At 46.0% G+C, this 20,238-nt stretch overlaps 2 protein-coding genes across 10 annotated transcripts in view; one reads left to right on the forward strand and one right to left on the reverse strand.

Moving 5' to 3' along the window:
• Positions 1-13,730, forward strand: part of TBC1D8 (TBC1 domain family member 8) — a 131,230-nt gene extending 117,500 nt beyond the window's left edge. For all 9 annotated transcript variants that reach the window (XR_010835343.1, XR_010835342.1, XR_010835346.1 and 6 more), the window contains 4 exons: positions 806-871; positions 10,694-10,783; positions 11,198-11,295; positions 12,666-13,730. Coding sequence is in view for 4 of the 9 variants with exons in the window: in XM_059079478.2 (XP_058935461.1) it covers positions 806-871; positions 10,694-10,783; positions 11,198-11,295; positions 12,666-13,127 (716 nt within the window). In the remaining 5 variants the exon portion in view is untranslated. The remainder of the gene's footprint in view (positions 1-805; positions 872-10,693; positions 10,784-11,197; positions 11,296-12,665) is intronic.
• A 750-nt stretch (positions 13,731-14,480) lies between these two features.
• RPL31 (ribosomal protein L31) lies at positions 14,481-19,728 on the reverse strand. The gene is made up of 5 exons (XM_059079490.2): positions 19,648-19,728; positions 19,145-19,251; positions 15,966-16,091; positions 14,877-14,989; positions 14,481-14,543 (listed from the first exon to the last, which is right to left on the reverse strand). The coding sequence occupies exons 2-5, from the start codon at positions 19,249-19,251 to the stop codon at positions 14,512-14,514; spliced, it is 378 nt and encodes a 125-aa protein (XP_058935473.1). The 5' UTR covers positions 19,648-19,728; the 3' UTR covers positions 14,481-14,511.
• Positions 19,729-20,238: the final 510 nt, after the last annotated feature.

The following is a 20,238-nucleotide window of genomic DNA, read 5'->3' on the forward strand; positions in this document are numbered from 1 at the left end:
TCATTCGGGGTTGTGAGTCTGTGAACCCAGGACAAGTAGCCCGTCAGGCAGGCACATCCGCTCAACGAAATGGGTTTGGGGCTCGCCTGACGTGATTTGGGGATTTCAAAATTCCCTCTGCAGGCTCCTCCCGTGACCACTGTTATGCTTCCTAAGGGGGTGGTGGGGAGGGCAGCCCAGGCTCTCAGCATACATGGTTGTTGACCTCGTTCTCCTGGGCACCCAGGGTGTGGTGGTGTCTTGTTAGGAATGTGTCCTGAGACACATTTAAAAAAAAAAAAATTTAAAATTGAAGTATAGTTGATTTACAACATCGTGTAAATTTCAGGTATACAGCACAGAGATTCAGTTATACATACGTGTGTGTGTGTGTGTGTATATATTCTTTTTCAGATTCTTTTCCCTTATAGGTTATTACACACTATTGAGGATAGTTCCTTGTGCTTAGGTCCTTGTTGGTTGTCTATTTTATGCGTAGTCGTGTGTATATGTTAATCCTAGCCTCCTAATTTATCCCTCCCCGTCCGCACATTCCTAACTCTTACAGCTGAAATTAAAACCTTTCAGAAGGTATGAGGCCACACAAAATTCCTGAGGTTATCTTGCTGCTTAGCAGTCACCAGTCACTACCCTTCACATTTTCCTTTCAGACACACACTGTCTGGGTAGCAGCAGATGAAGTGTCAGGTCAACAGACACTGACCTTTACTACGTTCTCTCTACAGTGACTTTGTGTCCTGACACATGTACTTTAACCATTTGCATGTACTCAGTCACTCTCTCTCTCTCTCTTTTAATTTTGCAGATATTATGTATAATGGAGAAATGAATGAGAAAATTAAACTGCTATATAGGCTTCATATCCCTCCAGGTAAGAAATTCCAAGTAGAAAAGTTAGGCTCTGTTCTGCCTTGACATAAATCAGCTTTGTGCATGACCTTGAGGTTCCTCTCTTTTTAAATTTATTTAGACTTGAGGCAACAGATGTTTCTAGTTTGGGGTGGCTGATGACAGATTTTGAGTACCACATTGTATGGCCTATGGCAGGGGTTCCCAGGCTCGAGTGTGCATCAGGGTCATCTGGACGGCTTGTTATAATACAGGGTACCTGGCCCACCCCAGTTTCTAATCCGCGAGGTCTGAGGACCACACTTTGAGAACCATGGGCCTGTGGAATGTGGGGGAAGACAAACCCTGGTTGCCTTAGCAGATGGTTATTTTAGCTGACTGGTTTTGGAAAAATTGAGGTAAAATTGGTATATAACATTATACTAGTTTCAGATGTAAAACATGATAGTTCAATCTTTGTATACACTACAAAGTGATCACCACAGTAAATCTAGTTACCGTTTGTCCCCATAAAATTGACCCCCTTCACCCATTTTGCCCATCCCCCAACGCCTTTCCCCTCTGGTAACCAAGAGTCGATGGGTGTTGTTTTACTTGTTCATTCGTTTCATTTTTTAGATTGCATATATGACTGAAATCATACAGTATTTGTTTTTCTCTGACTTACTTTGCTTAGCATAATGCCCTCAAGGTCCATCTGTATTGTTGCAAATGGCAAGATTTCCTTCTTTTTTATGGCTAAGCAGTATTCCACTGTGTGTATGTATGTGTGTGTGTGCAACTTTACTGAATTCATTTATTCCAAGAGTTTTTGGTGGAGCCTTTAAGGTTTGCTATATGTATGGTATCTGACGGTTTTACTTCTTCCTTCCCTTTTATTTCTTTTTCTTGCCTAATTGTTCAGGCTAACACTTCCAATACTGTGTTGAATAAAAGTGGCAAGAGTAGGCATCCCTGTCTTGTTCCTGATCTCAGAGGAAAAGCTTTTAGCTTGTCACCATTGAGTATAATGTTAGCTGTGAGTTTGTCATATGGCCTTCATTACGTTGAGATACGGTCCCTAAATAACCACTTGGATGAGAGTTTTAAATCATAAGTGGATGTTGAATTTTGTCCAGTGCTTTTTCTGCATCTGTTGAGACAGTTGTGTGTTTTTTCTCCTTCATTTTGTTAATGTGGTGTATCATGTTGATTTGTGGATGCCGAATCATCCTTATTACATCCCTGTAATAAATCCCACTTGGTCATGGTATATAATCCTTTTAATGTATTGTTGAATTAAATTTTTAACAACCCTCAAAGTATTAGCATCTATTTTTATCAGGGATATGGACCTATAATTTTGTTTTATTGTATCCTTGTTTGGTTGTGGTATGAGGGTAATTTGGGCCTTGTAAAATGAGTTTGGAAGCATTCCCTCCTCTTCAGTTTTTTGAGTCTGAGAAGTTTAGGTTTGGTAGGATTCACTAGTGAAGCCATCTGGTCCTGGGGTTTTGTTTGTTGGGACGTGTTTAATTCCTGAGTCAATATCCTTACTAGTAATTGGTCTATTGAGATTTTCTGTTTCTTCATGATTTAGTCTTGGAAGACTGTATGTTTCTAGGTATTTTTCTTTTTCCTCTACCTTGTTCGTTTCATTGGTGTATAATTGTTCATATGAGTTTCCTGTGATCTTTTGTCTGTTGTACGTTGTAACTTCTCTCATTTCTGACTTTATTTGAGCTCTCTTTTTCTTGGTGAGACTAGCTAAAGGCTTGTCAATTTTGTTTATCTTTTCAAAGAACCAGTTCTTAGTTTCATTGACCTTTTCTATTGTCTTTTTAGTCTCTATTTCATTTATCGCGATTAATTTCCCTCTTAGAACTGCTTTTGCTGCATCCTATAGAGTTTGGAATTTCCATTTTCGTTTGTCTCAAGGTATTTTTTGATTTTCTCTTTGATTTCTTTGTTGACCCATTGGTTGTTCAGTAGCATGTTGTTTAATCTTCACATAATTTGTGATTTTTCCAGTTTTCCAGTAATTGATTTCTAGTTTCATACCATTGTGTTTGGAAAAGATGCTTGATATGATTTCAGTCTTCTTAAATTTATTGAGACTTGTTTTGTGGCCTAACATGTGATTTATCTTGGAGAATGTTCCTTGTGCACTTGAGAATATGTATTCTGCTACTTTTGGATGGAATGTTTTGTGTATATATGTGGTTTAAGGCTGATGCTTCATTATTGATTTTCTGTCTGGATGTTCTATCCATTAATGTAAGTGGGGTATTATTAAAGTCCCCTACTAGTACTGTATTGCTGTCAGTTTATATCCCTTTAGGCCAGTTAATATTTGCTTTATTTATTTAGGTGTGCCTCTCTTGGGTGTATAAATATTTACAAATGTTATGTCTTCTTGTTGGATTGATCCTTTTATCATTATGTAATGCTCTTCTTTGTCTTTTATTACAGTTTTTGTTTTAAAGTCTATTTTGCCCAATAAAAGTATAGCCACCCCAGATTTCTTTTTGTTTTCATTTGCAGGGACTGTCTTTTCCATCCCTTCACTTTCAGTTTGTGTCCTTCCATCAGAAGTGAGTCTCTTGTAGGCAGCATATAGATGAGTCTTGGTTTTTCATCTATTCAGCCACTCTGTCTTTTGATTGGAGAATTTAGTCTATTTACACTTAAAGGAATTATTGAGAGGTATACACTTATTGCTATTTTGTTGTTTTTTTGTAGTTCCTCTCTGTTCTTTTTCTCTTTTTTCGCTTCCCTTGTGGTTTGATGACATTCTTCAGTGTTATATTTAGATTCCTCTCTAATTATCTTTTGTGTAGGTTTTTGCTATGTGGTTATCACAAGGTTCACTATATGACAGCCTATATATATAGCAGTCTATTTGTTGATAGCAACTTAAGTGTATCCTAAAAACTCTATTTTTATTCCCTCCCCCTACGTTTTGTTTTTGCTGTGATAGTTTACATATTTCTATTTTGTATATCTCTTAACCAATTATGGTGTAGTTAATTGTACTGTTGGTTTGGCCAAAAAGTTCGTTCAGGTTCTTCTGAAAAATGTTGCAGAAAACTCCAAACTTTTTTTTTTTTTTTTCTTTTTTTCTGCGGTACGCGAGCCTCTCACTGTCGTGGCCTCTCCCTTTGTGGAGCACAGGCTCCGGACGTGCAGGCTCAGCGGCCATGGCTCATGGGCCCAGCCGCTCTGCCGCATGTGGGATCTTCCCGGACTGGGGCACAAACCCGTGTCCCCTGCAATGGCAGGTAGACTCTCAACCACTGCGCCACCAGGGAAGCCCCAAACGAGCTTTTTGGCCAACGCAATACTTTTGTCTTTTAACCTTTATACTAGCTTTGTAAGTGGTTGATCTAGATTTACCTTTATATTGCCTTTATCAGTGACATTTTGACTTTCATGTTTTCTTATTGCTAGCTAGGGGTTTTTCTTTTTCTCTTAAAGAAGTCCATTTAACATTCCTGGAAGGCTGGTTCAGTGGTGATAAATGCCTTTAGCTTTTGCTTGTTTTAAAACTCTTTATCTCTCCTTCAATTCTTTTCTTTTTTAAAAATTCATTTCAGTTGACATAGGACTATTCAAATGTTCTTTCTTTGTATTTAATTATTTTTAATTAATTTTTGGCTGCATTGGGTCTTTGTTGCTGTGCGTGGGCTTTCTGTTGTTGCAGCGAGCAGGGGCTACTCTTAATTGCGGTGCGCGGGCTTCTCATTGCGGTGGCTTCTCTTGTGGCAGAGCATGGGCTCTAGGCATGCAAGCTTCAGTAGTTGTGGCGTGCGGGCTCTGGAGTGCAGGTGCAGTAGCTGCAACACATGGGCTTAGTTGCTCCGTGGCATGTGGGATCTTCCCAGACCAGGGCTCGAACCCGTGTCCCCTGCATTGGCAGGTTGATTCTTAACCACTGCACCACCAGGGAAGCCCCCTCTCCTTCAATTCGTGATGTGAGGCTCAAACGTCTTGCTCCTCAGGGAATAGCTCTGGACCTTTGAGACTCCACCCTGTTGAGGGTTGCCTGGCCGGGGGTGCGATTTTGGTGAGACTCTGTGTCTGCCTCTCCTACCCATCTCCATGTAGCCCTTTTACCTCTTGCTGTGGAGGAGCTGCTCAGCTAGTGCTGTTCTTTTTCAGCAGTGATTGCTCTGTATGTAGCTGTAGTTTTGGTGAGTCCATGGGAGGAGGTGGGTCCAGGAACTTTCTGTGCTACCATCTTGGATTTTGCCCCCCCACCGCCACCCCCCAATCTGAGTAGGTTCAAGCTCTGTGACCTGGTTTTGTGCCAACGAGACACAGTTTCTGGCTCCTCGGCAGCCCCAGCTACTGGTTTTGAAGGAACATGTCATCTGCCCAGCGTGTTAAGACCCTGCTTCCTCCAAATCTAGGCAGTGGTAACCAGACACAGAGAAAGCAGTTTCGAAACCTGTGAGATCAGGCTTGGCGTTTCCCTTAAGGTATTCCTTGGATCTCTGAAACTGACAGAGGTAGATTAGGAATCCCAGAGGGTCTCTGGACCCCAGTGCCATGGATCTGGTGTTGGACGGTTTCTCTGATAGAACCTTCTAACAAGGGACCCCTGGGGAGGTGGCGAGCTGTGAGGTTTTCAGGTCCACGGGATCCTGGTGGCTTCTAAAACTCACAGCTATACAGAAGTTGAAAATGCGTGTGGACGTGATTTGTGGGCTTTGAGTAGAGCTCAGCCGTTACGGAGCTGGCATCTGTTGTGCACGCGATGCTCATGGAAACACCCTCTGGCAGCCACACACAGCTCCTCCTCTGCTCTCTCGTGGACTCATTACTTCAGTGCAGACGCTTGAGCGTCATTAAGTTCCTTGCCTTTTATTGAGTTTTGTTTTTCACTTAATTTGCATACACACACACACACACACACACACACACACACAGTCTCTTTCAGATTCTTTTCCATTGTAGGTTATTACAAGATAGTGAATATAGTTCCCTGCGCTCTACAGTAAATCACTGTTGTCTGTCTGGTTTATATACACTGTAGTGGTGTGTGTATCTGTTCATCGCCAAATCTCAATTCACCCCCCCCCTCCTTTTTCCCTGTTGGAACCGTAAGTTTGTTTTCTATGTCTGTGAGTCTGTTTCTGTTTTGTAAATAAGTTCATTTGTATTATTTTTTGAGATTCCACATATAAGTGATATCTGGCTTACTTCACTTAGTATGATAATCTCTAGGTCCATCCATGTTGCTGCAAATGCTATTTCATTCTTTATGGCTAATATTCCAGTGCATGTGTGTCTACACACACACACACACACACACACACACGCACACATACGTACACACCACACCTTCTTTATCCATTCATTTATTGATGGACATTTAGGTTGCTTCCATGTCTTCTTGGCTACTGTAAATAGTGCTGCTATGAACATTGGGGTTGCATGTATCTTTTCGAATTATACTTTTTGTCTTTTCCAGATATATATGCCAAGGGTAGGATTGCTGGATCATATGGTAACTCTAGTTTTAGGTTAAGGAACCTCCATAGTGACTATAGCAATTTACATTCCCTTGCTTACCTATATTTAGTATTTGAATTTTTGATGCAGTTAAAAAAAAGTCTTAATGCAGACAACCTAAAACCTCTATTTAAATGCATCAATTTGACAGGGCCATGAAGATCCACAGTACATTTAGGCACTTTTCATTTAAATAGATTTAACAAAGATTTACTTTCCACCCTCATGAGTAACATTTTGATTAAAGGTGGAACACACACAGTAGTGGGGAAAAAGGCTTATGTCACTAATTAGGAAGTGCGCTGAGGATTACAGGTTTGAATTTGTGCCTGAAGAGTGAGGTCTTATTTCCCTGAAGGGAGGTGGAAAACCAAACAAAGCACGTCAGCCTCTGGCCTCAAACACCCGCCTTGTGCAGAGGGGGGTCACGCAGGAGGCAGAGGGCTGTGTCAGATCACTTACAAAGGTATCTGATGCATCTCGGGAAGCAAAGGCCTCGCGGTTTTTGAAGAGCTCAGTTTATTGGCTCCATGGTAACTACAGCACTGTTTAGCAAATAGAAGAGAAATATTCCAGATGATTCGCTAGCAGATTAGGTGATGGACGGATGAACAGTATTCTAGATTACTGAATCAGCAGTTTTCACTGAAAATCGCTAAATCTCTAAGTATCGGTCATTTCACTCAGCTAATTACACTAACTGGACATCCGGAAGACCATTTCCCGGAAGAACATTAGATTCATTAGGAAGAAGCATCAAAACAAGCTACCAAGAACGACATATCAGAATTGGTAAATTGACACAAACGCGTGCGGCACTGGAGGCTTCCTGTAAAGACAGCATTACTGTGAGCAGAGCTGATAGCACAGTTCTGCCCTCCCCCCCCCACCCCGGAAACTCTGGGACTTAGGAAATATGTTGTTGGACTTGCAGAGCAGCTCCCCAAACGGTGTCCCTCCTCGTCTGGGTCCATGGTAAGTGACGTTCTTAAAATGCTGAATCTAATAAAATTCGAGCAAAGGTCAACTTCTCACAGGACCCAAAAATGATAGTTGACATCTGATAACTTAGGCAGTACTGATGTCAGCTGCATCAGAAATGATACCAGGCACATTTGATTTGGTGAGAGACAGCTTAGGCTAGATGAAAGTCTGTTCTTTGTACTGGGGTCCCGAGTTGAAAATGTCACTTGAGGGTTTTACAAAATATGAAAAGTGTAAAATATAAACCTCCTGAGAAACATTTTGTGAAATTAGAAGATTGCACTGAGCTTTTTAAAAGAGAAAAGCTAGGTGCTTAAGATCCCCTAGTATCGGGGCTTCCCTGGTGGCGCAGTGGTTGGGAGTCCACCTGCCGATGCAGGGGACGCGGGTTCGTGCCCCGGTCCGGGAAGATCCCACGTGCCGCGGAGTGGCTGGGCCCGTGAGCCGTGGCCGCTGGGCCTGCGCGTCCGGAGCCTGTGCTCCGCAACGGGAGAGGCCACAACGGTGAGAGGCCGCGTACCGGAAAAAAAAAAAAAAAAAGATCCCCTGTATCGTCCAAATCGTCAAGAAGCCACTAAAATGGGATTTACAGTCCCAGCATCCAGTACGTGTTGCAGCTCAAGTGGTTTTCTTATAGTAGATATCTGAGACACAAGTTGGAAACTTTGGTTGATTTTCCTATCAATGACTTGGTTATATCGGAATTCCTAATTAATCCAAATCCAAGTCTGTTCCCTTAGAAATGGATTGCTGTTTCTAGCCAACATTGGAGGGGTAGAAGGGGGGAACTGTATGGCTTTTCCAAGAAGAAAGCATATTGGAAAATGGTATTATTTTGATGACTGTGGTGTCAACTGTGTCTGAAGGCCAAATTGTGTTGAAGGCAGTCTATGTACTCTTCTGCCCGAGAAGCAACTTTGAGTGGAACTGGATTTTCCCTCCACCAGCATCCCATTTAGAAAGTGTCGAGACAGTGTTACAGGGAAGGAACATGTGCACCAACTGATGGAAGTGCGTGAAGCCGCGAGGAGGGTGTCGTGCTTGTGTCTGTTGAAGCGATGTACTTACCCATCAGTCACACAGACGTGAGATTGGGAGCTTCAGATCACCAAATACAAATCCTTCATCCAGTTTCTTTCTTTCTTTTTTTTTTTTTTTTTTTTTTTTAATGGTACGCGGGCCTCTCACTGCTGTGGCCTCTCCCCCTGCGGAGCGCAGGCTCCGGACGCGCAGGCTCAGCGGCCATGGCTCACGGGCCCAGCCGCTCCGCGGCACGTGGGATATTCCCGGACCGGGGCACGAACCCGTGTCCCCTGCATCGGCAGGCAGACCCCCAGCCACTGTGCCACCAGGGAAGCCCCTTCATCCAGTTTTAACATGTGCAGAATTTGAAGTGAGACACGGTGAAAGCTTCAATAGAACTCTCAATCCATTTATAGTCTTGAATTGTGAATTACACATATATTGGAAGGTCAAAATGTTACATTTATGAAAGCTCAAATATCTCATTTTAAAAGGTTGAAAGTACATTCAAAGGTGGTATAGACTCAGTGTTTGCTGTTTTTCCTTATGCACTGTATCTTACATTTCTGATAGGAATAGATAGCAGCATGAGTGTTTTCCAGTGAGCGCCAAGACTCCTCCACTGTCCCGTGTCCAGTCCGGATGCTGGTGCTGTGTGCAGGGACTGGAGAGAGGTTGGCTGGCTTTCTGGCTCCTTGTCACTGTGGACACTTGACCTGCCTCCTTTCTGGATACTCACCCACCCCTTGAATTAATCGTTCCTCTCTGTGCTCTCATGATATTTGTGTGTATTGGTTCTTCTGTTAGAGCATCTTCTTAGAGTGACTTGTATACACGTTTCTGTTTGATACGCTGAGCTCTTTGAGGATAGGGACCCAGTATCCGCTAGACATCCCAGAGGCTATTACTTGGGAAGCCATTTCTATTGCGACTGCCCCAAGTACCATCCAGGGTTTGTAATTTTCCTCCTATTCAGCTTGAGTGGATTCTCACATGTGCCCACTGCATAGAATTTGTTTTGGGTAAAGTTGGAAAAAAACGACTCAATAACTTTGTTTAAAAAAAAGGACCAACAGGAAAAACAAAACAATCCTAAACAGCCTCCCACCTTCCAAACAGCAGGAACCTACTTCCCAAGTAGGAAGGAGGGTAGATTAATCAAGGCTTTGGCGCCATCTTGTGGATATTATTCTCAGTGACTGGCTCTTAAGCTTCAACCTTTTAAAAATGAGGATCCTTCATCTGCAATCCCTTTTACAATTTTGGTAACAGCTTTACTGATCTATAATCCAGTCTAATGGTGTTTAGTATATCCAGTTATGCAGCCACCATCACAATTTTAGAGCATCTTCACCACACCAGAAAGCCAGCCTGTGCCCTGTGGCTGTCGTCCCCAGTCCACACATTCCCCGCCCCTGCTTTCTGTCTGTAGACTTGCCTGTTCCGGACTTTTCACACTGTATGAAGTCGCGCCGTATGAGCCCTTTTGTGTCTCACTGCCTTCTCTTAGGATGTCTTCAGGGCTCGCCCGTGCTGTAGCGTGTCGGTGCTTTTACTCCTTTTATTACGGCTGAAGTGATACTCCTCCGGTGGGCATCCCAATTTATGCATCACTTAATGAATATTGGGGTTTGTTTTCACCTTTTTGGCTCTTTGGAACTGCTGTGAACATTTGTGTACAGGTTCTGAGTGGATATGTTTTCATTTCCCTTTGATATATACCTAGGAGTGGAATTTCTGCGTTAAAATGGCAACTTTTTGAGGATCCGCCAGACTTATTCCCACCCGCAGTGTGTGAGGGTTCTGATGTAATTGTACTCTTGTATATTTCAAGAGCACTCGTAATGGTAACATGCTTTCAGTTAAGCTTTTTTCAATTTTTGTTAGGAGTTATGTAAGTAAAGCAGTATGTGCTAATTACTGAAAAAAAAAATACCCTCAGTTTAAAGCAATTACTTGTTAATTCACCATCCAGAAATCTAAGTGTATTTATTTCTAGAATTCCGTATGTGTATGTATATACATACTTATATTCGTTTGACAAAATGGGATTTTACCACACATACACTTTTCTAGGTCAGTGTCAGCAATGTCCTGTGAATCTGTACATCATTACAACATCTGCAGACATCTGGGAAAAGGCATTACTGGTGTGTGATATTTTCTTGAAGTACACAAGGTTCATAGACCCTGGAAAGACCCTGCAGCCATGGGGCTGGGGGCTCCTAGCTTCACCTTTAGTTTTCTTACCTTAAAAGCTAAATTACTGTCAGTTTTGGTGAAGACACAATAATTTCTTCAATTTAATTTAAAAAAATTTTTTATTGTTTGTTTTAAAAAGCACTCACTGAAAATGACCGAGACAGCCAGTCACCACTGAAGAATCCTCTGTTGTCGACGTCAAGACCCCTGGTTATTGGCAAGTCCAATGGTACATACCTCTTTTCATTATCTTCTGTCAGGCACACCGCTGCAGTGGGCAGGCAGTGGATTTCACGGCTCTTCTTAGAAGCAGACTAATCGATTCCCTCCCGCCTGGGAGTTTTAACACTGAGACCACTGCTTTCAGAGGCCAGAAACCTTCCAAACTGCCTTCAACACCACCGCCACTTTATTCCTCTTCATCTTTCAGGGCTCCTCTTGTACCAAGAGGTAACTCGGCTACCATCATCTATTTGTGGCCACTTTTTGTAACAGAGACTTCTCATCTCTGCTTTTCAGTTTGTATACGGAATTTGCTTAGTGGAATTCCTCACCCCCTCACCATTCCTTTCCACCTATTTTCCTTTTGCTTTCATAGAATTTACTTCGACTAAAGTATATGTTGTGTTTCCTTTGTCTCAAGGTGATACAGTTGATTATCAGAAACAGCTGAAGCAGATGATTAAAGATTTAGCCAAAGAGAAAGACAAAACTGAGAAGGAGTTGCCCAAAATGAGCCAGGTATGGACTGTATTCTGTGCAGAGAATTCACCATTTTGCCAAGTGACTGGTTCAGAGGTAGGCTTTTTAATTCAGCTGCACCCCCTCCCCCATTACCTCCAAAGCTATAATCAAAGAAAGATCTTGTAAGTCCTGGGAGCTGAACATTGTGATGTTGAAATGGGAAATATTTAAATTGTGATCCGTTCAGCTGTCCAAATATTCAGAGCTCTTCAGGAGGCTGCCACACATTTCATTCTTTGAAGGTTTTTTTTTTTTTTTTTTTTTTTTTTTTTTTTAAATTAAGAGAATTAAAAAAAAAATTTGCCTCCACGCGGGATCTTCGTTGTGGCACACGGGATCTAGTTCCCTGACCAGGGATCGAACCTGGGCCCCCTGCATTGGGAGCGTGGAGTCACTTCAGGGACCTCCTGCACTGGACCACCAGGGAAGTCCCTGAAGTTTTTATATCAAATTCATTTACCCAGGTTGCGATGCAGGTTTATTCCCTAGAGTGATGGAAGCTATTTGGGGGATCGTGTGTACAGCATTCTTCACGTAATAGTGCACTCTTTCCAGTTTCTTGAAAATCGCTGACTACATATTATACTGTCCTGATAAGGCTTCAAGTTGAAAACGTCCCTTTATTATAGGACTTAAATCCCTTTAGCAGGGTTTTTTTGTTTTGTTTTGTTTTTCCACAAAACAAAGAAGTGTTGCTCAACTCTGTTGAGTTGCTGTCAAATATTCTACTCTTTGGATAGAAAGTCAGTAAAATCTCAGTGTTGTTTGTCAGTCATACCTCAGTTAACAGTCGATATTTCTCCCAAGTCATTAAATACTAAATTAGTGGCTCAACCTTTTTCCTGCTCCTGGAGTAACTGCGCAGCTGAGTTCCGCCTGAGGCACCTCTGTCACGCGACACAGATGCTCAGTTTGGGCGGCCTGACAGCGCGTCGGGCGTCACTGTTCTGCTTCATTTAACGGCCTTCTTTAGTCGCTGCTTGGCCTTCCCACCAGATTACCAAAATCATCTCGCTCAAGCTTAATATTTAGGCTGTTTCCAACCTTTGGCTGTACTAAACCCTAGCCTAAACATCCTTATAAACAAATCTCTGTGCACAGCTTTTGAATACATTAGTTGCCCTGCTGGGTTAAAGGGTCTAACACTTCTGTATAGACAGCACGAGGCTACATGTGTGCTGAAATCCCCTGGACTATTAATGGTGTGCCTTCAGAGTGGAAGGGCAGAGAATGCCTCCTATTTTCTGCTTCAGAAAGTACTATGTGGTTTTTTTCAAAGAACTAGGTGTTAAGTTTGAAAAAAGCCCACGATATGCTTCTATTCTTGTTATGCTGCTACATGCAGGCTTCTTTTTTCTCAATTCCAGAGAGAATTTATCCAGTTCTGTAAAACCCTGTATAGTATGTTCCATGAAGACCCAGAAGAGAATGACCTGTGTCAGGCCATCGCCACGGTCACCACTTTGCTGCTGCAGATCGGGGAAGTGGGCCAGCGAGGCCGCAGCTCTGGAAGCTGCTCCCAGGAAGGAGGGGAGGAGCCGCAGGCGTCGGCTCCTTCTCCTGAGCAGGACTCAGTCTTTGCCGACACCCACACTGGTAAGAGTCCCCGAGAGTCCCAGGCATTTCCTGAAGAGGCACAAGGGGGCTGGACTGTCTCCCTTGAACATATTTTAGCTTCACTTCTGACTGAACAGTCACTAGTCAACTTTTTTGAAAAGCCACTGGACCTTAAATCCAAACTTGAAAATGCCAAGATCAATCAGTACAGCCTCAAAGCTTGTGAAATGAGCCGCCAATCACAGCCTGGACTCAAGGTGAGTAGCCCGTAGCAGGGCAGTGGTTGGCTGAGACGGGTCTCCATACCAAAGCACAGTCCAGGTTTGTGGGCTGTCAGCCCATTTTGAGTGCATGTTACAAGCTGAGCATCTGGATTAGCAACCGGACAGCCACACCTGTGGCCAGGGGAACTGATGCAACCCTCCAGCATTTCTATTTATTCTTTAAAAGAATTCAGTTGGACACTGTCAGTGCTAGAGAGTGTCTCCCATCAGTTCCCTTGATGCTGTGACTTGCAACTCACTGTTACCAGATTTGCTATAAAGGGCCCTTCTGCTGTGATGCTAGTATTTTGTTCTCAGACGGAATATGAGAAAGTCAAATGTATGATACTAACCCAGAGAGGAGAAAAGCCCAAGCACTCGTCCTTCACTTCACATGGGCGGGATTGAGAATCAAGTTCACTTTCAAGATTTACGAGCCACTATCTGTGCAATTGTATTTGGCTTTTTTGCACTAATTTCGTTTCAATGCTGGTAATTGAAACCATTTTAATATATTTGTTGTATTCACTTTGTGTCCTTCCAAAAAATGTGTACAACCACGCTTCCAATGTTGGTCTCCAAGTTTTTTTAATAAGAAATTTTTGTATTGTACTGTATCTTTGCTTATTGCAGTGTCTGAGGTCTGGGCTGTGCCGGTGAATGGATAACCTGGAGATTCCTCTGTCCCCCCATGTTCACGGAGGATAGTACACTACACTGCAGGTGGCCCCCAGCCCCACTACTGTCACCAGCAGGGCTTCAAAAGGGAACCTCTTGCTGGCATTTAATTCGTATCAGTGGTACAAGCACTGATGAAATATGATCCCTGCAACACCTTGCTTTCAGGCTGAATTTAGCAGACTTTGTTAGCAACCTTTTAAGGAGGGTTACCCCCGAGCTTTTAACTCCACGTAAGCCAGGACTAGAAACACCTCATGAGGCCGCCACAAATAAGTGAGCTAAAAAGGAAGTGTGCACACTTCATTAAATCTAAGAGTGTCAAAAGCGTACCATTTTAGCATGTTAAAATGTGAAAAATGGCAATCAAGTTCTACATGCCAGCGTCTGGAAAAATGTTATCTTAGAAGTCACAAGACACACATGTAAAAGCATTCACAGCACACCCCCCACGTCCCAACCACCTGAACAGCCGTTACCAAGCCAGGATGCATTTCAAAACCACCTTAGAACACCTGCCTAGGCCCTGTGCAAATATTCAGACAGTCCAGGGAACGGGGAGAAGGGGCCCAGGCACAGTAGTTAGGAAACGCTCGCCAAAGGTTCCGGTAACTGGGAAGTGCTTTAAAACAGACAAGCCTATTTTACCTGCAACTAGAAAAGGAAAGTCAAGGTGCGAAGGCGGCAGCTCTATAACTTTATTGACAATCAGCAGTTAGTTCTCATCCACATTCACCGTCTGTAGATCTGCAAAAGAAGACGGGCCCGTCACCTTCCACACCCACACCCCGTCTCATACTTTCACACTCCAAGAACCTCTTCTTCAAGGGTTTCGGTAAACGTTACTATGCCACGTGACCTTTCACAACCCAGATAACAGACCTATTCTGTATCCTTTTGCATTTTCCCACACGGTGACACAATTTAAAAAAGGTTACCTGAACTTATATCCCCTACTGGAAGGATGCCAGGGATATAGGTGCACAATATTTGTTGAACAAATGAATTCAGGTTATAAAAAGGCTGAGGACTTAAAAAAAAATCTAAACAGCTTTGTGGGATGCAGGACAACCTACTTACTTTTGAAAGTGGTGACAGGTACATAGGTAACCAACGTATAGAGCTTGTTTGGTGAATCTTCATCTTCGTTCCGTTTTCTGGACAACCGCACACGGATACGGTACGGGACATTCCTGAAACATGGAAACGTCTGCTGTCAGGACGTGCTGGTCTCAGTAGGCAGCCACCACCGCCACGCCGGAGCAGCACCGACTCTGCGGGATATACTGAGCACGCGCAACTGTTGAACGTTCGGCCCCCCCACCTCACACACAACTCCTCCTCCCCGCTCCCCCAACCTCTCAGCAGCATCGCAGGCCACTGCACCCCCTCCTTTTATTGATCCAAGGACAGAAGGTGTCCTGAAACTTCTCTCGGCTCATGCGATACCACACCTCCCCTATCTCAAGGGAGCTCACAGGCACCCATGCCAGCCGACTGCAGGGCTGAATCTCTGGTCCCTGTCATCGCATCAGACTCCAATGTTAAGACACTCCCCCACCCCCCACTCGTCTCACACCTCACCTGGTCCCCACCAGCTCCACGCCCCGTGGCCGGTCCCACTTCCACCGTCCTCCACAGCAAAACCAGCTCCCTGCTTATAAGCAGGTCTTAACCTTGCCACCACTGATACTTGGGCTGGCTACTTGCTTTTGCGTGTATGTGGGTGGCCTGCCTTGTGCGCGGTACAACGTTTAGCAGAATCTTTGGCCCGTGACCACCCCCCACTACCGACAACCAAAACGCCCCCGCCCCCCAGCAACTCTGCTCCAGCGGCTTCCCAGTATGTCCAGACAGAAATCCAAACTCTGTGCCACCACCTCTACAAGATCTGCCCCCGCCCAACTCTCCATCCTCACTGTTCTCAAGCCGTACAACTGCTCCACCTTCACCAACCTGTCCCCAAGTCACGTGAAGTTGTTCTCGCTTTGCGTGATGCTCGCACCCGACCCCCACACCGCTGGCTCCTACGTCATTTGGGTCTCAGTTCAAAGGGCTTCCCTGCAGACACTACCCCACTCTCTGAGCCGGTTATTTTCTTTCGACCTCCACGCGCATTAGCTGGCGGAGTTGTGAAAGTTCACCCTGTGACACGGACGACGTGCGCACCTTATTCCTTTGGCCCAGACGGCCTTGTTGAGCCTGGTGTCGATGCGCACGTCCGGGGTGCCCATCTCCTTCACGGCAAATTTCCGGATCTCCTTGAGTGCCCGAGGGGCGCGCTTCTTGAAACCCCTGAGATTCAAACGTAAGCAAATCAATCAATCAAGTACAAAGTTAAATGAAATACACAATATGCCATGTCCTATTTTCATAAAACACATCTAAACTAAAGCTTGAACAGGGCAGGAGCAATTCTTTCCTCCACCACTTTGAAATGCCCAGCAACTACTAGAATACTTGGGACACAGAAGACACACAATCTCCTTTCAGTAATGTAGAACAAGGACTCCGCATCCGATCCTTAAGAGATGCTAATGTATACACTGGCCAACCCTTTCCCGATAAAACAAAAACACCCCCAAGGTCTAATACCATCTGCCAGGGAGAATATAATCTAAGAATGATGTTAGAATAAGCTTGAACATAAAGTACACAACACTGAAGTAAATACCGTGTCCTCGGGTCAAAATATTATTAGATTATTTGCCACATCTTAAGACATGGATTTAATAACTTGGTCTATGCTTAAAGAGCAGGGGCCTGAAATGTACCAATTCCCTCTCAAGAAACAAGGGCAAAAGTTAATGCTACGGATCTCTTGGCATGTGTTAGGCACCATTAACCTGTTGTTTAGATGAGGATACGTAAATTCCTTTGAATTTCACGCTTTCAGTTAAATACAAAATGTGAAAAAGCCAAACTTGACTACCGGCTGAAATGGTCAAGCATTTGGATTAGCAAAGGTTACTGCAAGCCGGGCAGAGACCGAAGCCTAAAGAGGTGTCCTCCCCCAGCCCGCCCAGGGCTGTGAATGTCAGAGGAGCCACGCCAGTTACCACGTCCCCCTTGTTCTACCCCTCACCAGCCTCCTCGAATCCATCAAGCAAGCTCGCTTCGTTCACTTAAATATTTAACCACCTAGAAATAAAAGGCACCGGAGATAACAGCAGTAGGTTTAACAGACAAAAGCCCGTTTCCCACGTAGCTTTTCGTAGTTGACACATGGAGTATGTCAGATGGTATCAAGCGCCACAGAGAAAAATAAACCAGGGAAAAGAGGGAGCATTAGGGACGGAAGGGGGCTGCAGGTTTAAAGTAAGATGGCCACTGAGATACTGAAGTCCAGACCCAAAGATGACGGGGGCGACTATTTACCTACCTGATAGAAAAAGCATTACGGCAGGGAAAAAAGGTAAAGCTAAAACCAAACTGCGAGCTTGAATGAGGTACTTGCCTGCTTTGACAAGGAAAGAAAGTGGCCAACCCACGTGGAATCACAGCCAGAGCTTTGGCTTCTCATCTGAGTTAAGGTGGGAAGCTAATGGAGGGCCCGAGAGCAGCCCGGGGGTCGGCGGTGGAAGAGGGAACCGGGAGCAGGAGCCGCTAACTGCGACGCCAACCACGACGTCAGGAGAACGCTGCTGGGGCCAGTGCAACCCGGCTGGGGACGGCAGAGCCAAGAGGACGCACTCACTTCCAGCAAGCTGAAACCGGGCAGGCCCCAGGGAAATGGGAAGGTCAGGGGTGGAGACGGACGCTAGGAGTTTGGTTTGGGGCCATGTACAGTTTTCGAGATACCCATTGAAACACCCAAGCATACAGGTTAGTAGCAGCTGGATACACGAGACCCTAAGGCTCGTTGCTATTACCAAGCATAGTAGAGAGGGCCTGGGCAGCAGCTGCAAAAGCGCCAAAAACACCGCTGTGGGATCCTTGGAAGTAAAACGGAGAATGGACCAAGAGCTGCCAGTTGCTGCCCATCAAGTATGACCAAAGGTTTTAGTACCGTGAAGCTCTTCACTTAGGGCTTCTGTAACAAAGCCCAAAATGCCTGAAAAACTTGCCCGCCCGCAGTGGCTCACACCCACTCTTCTAATGTCCGCTTAACTATGTGGCCTTTTAAACACCACCCCTTTCACCTTGTGACTTACTTTCCACCTGGCACTTTTCACCATTTTATATCTGGGGGCTTGTCTCACTTCCCCTACTAAGTTAACTAGGAAGGAAGGCAGGCTCTTGGGCTCCCTGTTGAATCCACAGAGCCCAGGACACAGTGAGTGCCCGATATGCTCCCCAAATGAATATACGCACGCCCCCCAAATTAAGGGGTGAGGGGAAGAGAACACGGTTACAAGCAGCATCTATGTACAAAAAAGGAACTGGACTTTTGACCCAAAAGCCTCCAGAGACCCCACGTACACGATACTCCTTGGCTCACACATGGTCAACACCTGCCCGGAAACGCCAGGCCCAACGCGGACGCTGCTGCACATTTAACTCCCTCCCAAAATCGGCTGTCCAGATACGAGCCTGCCCAAGCAAGCCCACGAAATTCTGCTCCACGGACTGGTGCCTGAATATTTTGCAGGGCAACATTTGCTATCAAAAATACCCCAAGTAACACTATTCAAGAAGAGATTTGGTCTCCATTATCACTAGTAAGCACCATGTGCAGAAAAAAGGGGAAGCCTCACCAAGCTTAAGAAGAGAAAAAAACCAAACCCCAGAGACGAAAACCAAGAACCAGCACGTTCGTAAATCATTCCCAATATTCCCGTACCTCACAAATCCACAACCTCCAGGTGTCCCCTGCACAAACACTGCCCTATAACCCCACCGATAGGCTCTTTTCTGGTCCCTCCAGCAGCTGCACTTCCGGCATTACAGCTTTACCGATGTTACGGCGCATCTGTGGAGGTCAGAGAACTAAAGGAAGCCCATCGGAGTGTTCGTATTCTGGGCCGGGCACAGCTTTAGTTAACTGGTTACCTTTACTGAGGCCTAGACACATCGACAAAGTTTGCTTTCCCTCATATACACATCTTTCACCCTTCAGGCCTGCCAAGGTGTATCTGCGAAGCAGAGTGAAACGATTTTATCATTACCGTATTTCACCAAGTAGGCTCTCCCAGAAACCTAATCTGTCTAGGTATTAACCTCTGAGCATAACGCTTTAACCCCTGTAAGCCTTAAACAGGGTCCACGGAATACAGACGAGCTTTTGAAGAAATGCGTAATTTCTAGATCACACAGCATCCAGACGACCAGGCTGACCCCAGGGACAACCAGACCGCCATCTCGGGAGCCCCCATCAGCAAGGCATCGACGACCGCAGGGGTACTCACACTCCATGGATGCGCTTGTGAATGTTGATGGTGTATTCTCTGGTCACCACCTCGTTGATGGCGGACCGGCCCTTCTTCTTCTCGCCGCCCTTCTTTGCGGGAGCCATCTAAGCCCAGGCGACAAGGAGGCTCAGAGCGAGTGGGACAAACCCAAGCCAAGACCTCCCGCCCGGCCCGGCCTCACGCAGCCGTCCTCGGAGAGGGTCCGGCCAGGCCCCTGAAGCCCCAGGTCTGGGCAAAGCCAAGCCGGCCACCCCGCGCGGCCCAAGTACCCGCGCCCCTTAGGTGCCCCCGCCCCGGAAACCCCTGCGGCCCGGGTTCCCCTAAGCTTGGCCACTCTCTCTCCCAGTCTCCGGGAGCTCTTAAACGCAGCGCAGATTCCCGTGCCCTCGGAACGCGGGGCCCCGGGCCGGGTCAGGAGAGAGCCCGCTGTCTTAGTCGGCACAATCCGGGACGAGGATGCCGCCGGATTCCTGAAGCCGGCACCCAGCGCACATACTCACCTTGCCCGGCCGGGGTGAGAAAGGAAGAGCGGGAGGGATTGTGGGAAAAGGAAAGCAGGGTCGCAAGTACAACTTCCGGGTCACCTGGAGGCGGGTGGAGGGGGCGGGTGAGAGGAGGGAAGAGGCGAGGCTGTGACGTAAGCGGCGCGCGCCGGGAGGGAAAAGGGAGCGGGCCTCGGGCGCGGGACCTGGAGCGTCGCGCTCTCTGCGCCCGGCTTCCTGCCGCGCGTCCCCGCCGCCTGCGCGCGAACGAGTGTGGGAGGGGCTTGCGCCTGCGGTCTTACTCTTCAGAGGAAACCGGACTTTGGTCCAGGTGGAGGAGAGCAGGGCGGAGAGGGAAGTGGCTCTTCTGTTTTTCCCACTCGCTCAGTGATTCGGCCAGCGGTGTCTGACCCTGTGTTCCCGGCTGGAGGCCCGGAGATGACTGACGCGGCTGCCGCCCTGGAGGGGCTCCGGTCGGGCAGAGCGGGCTCGCGAGAAGGGCGTCCTCGCTGCCCGGACCGGGGAGCCTCTCGGGGTTGGGTGGGGGGCCGCGATCAGCCGCAGAGGGACCTGGGCTAGGGGCCAGGAGGGGGGCAGAGCAGAGGCCTG

Source organism: Kogia breviceps, chromosome 11, assembly GCF_026419965.1.
Source record: "Kogia breviceps isolate mKogBre1 chromosome 11, mKogBre1 haplotype 1, whole genome shotgun sequence".
Lineage (NCBI taxonomy): Eukaryota > Metazoa > Chordata > Mammalia > Artiodactyla > Physeteridae > Kogia > Kogia breviceps.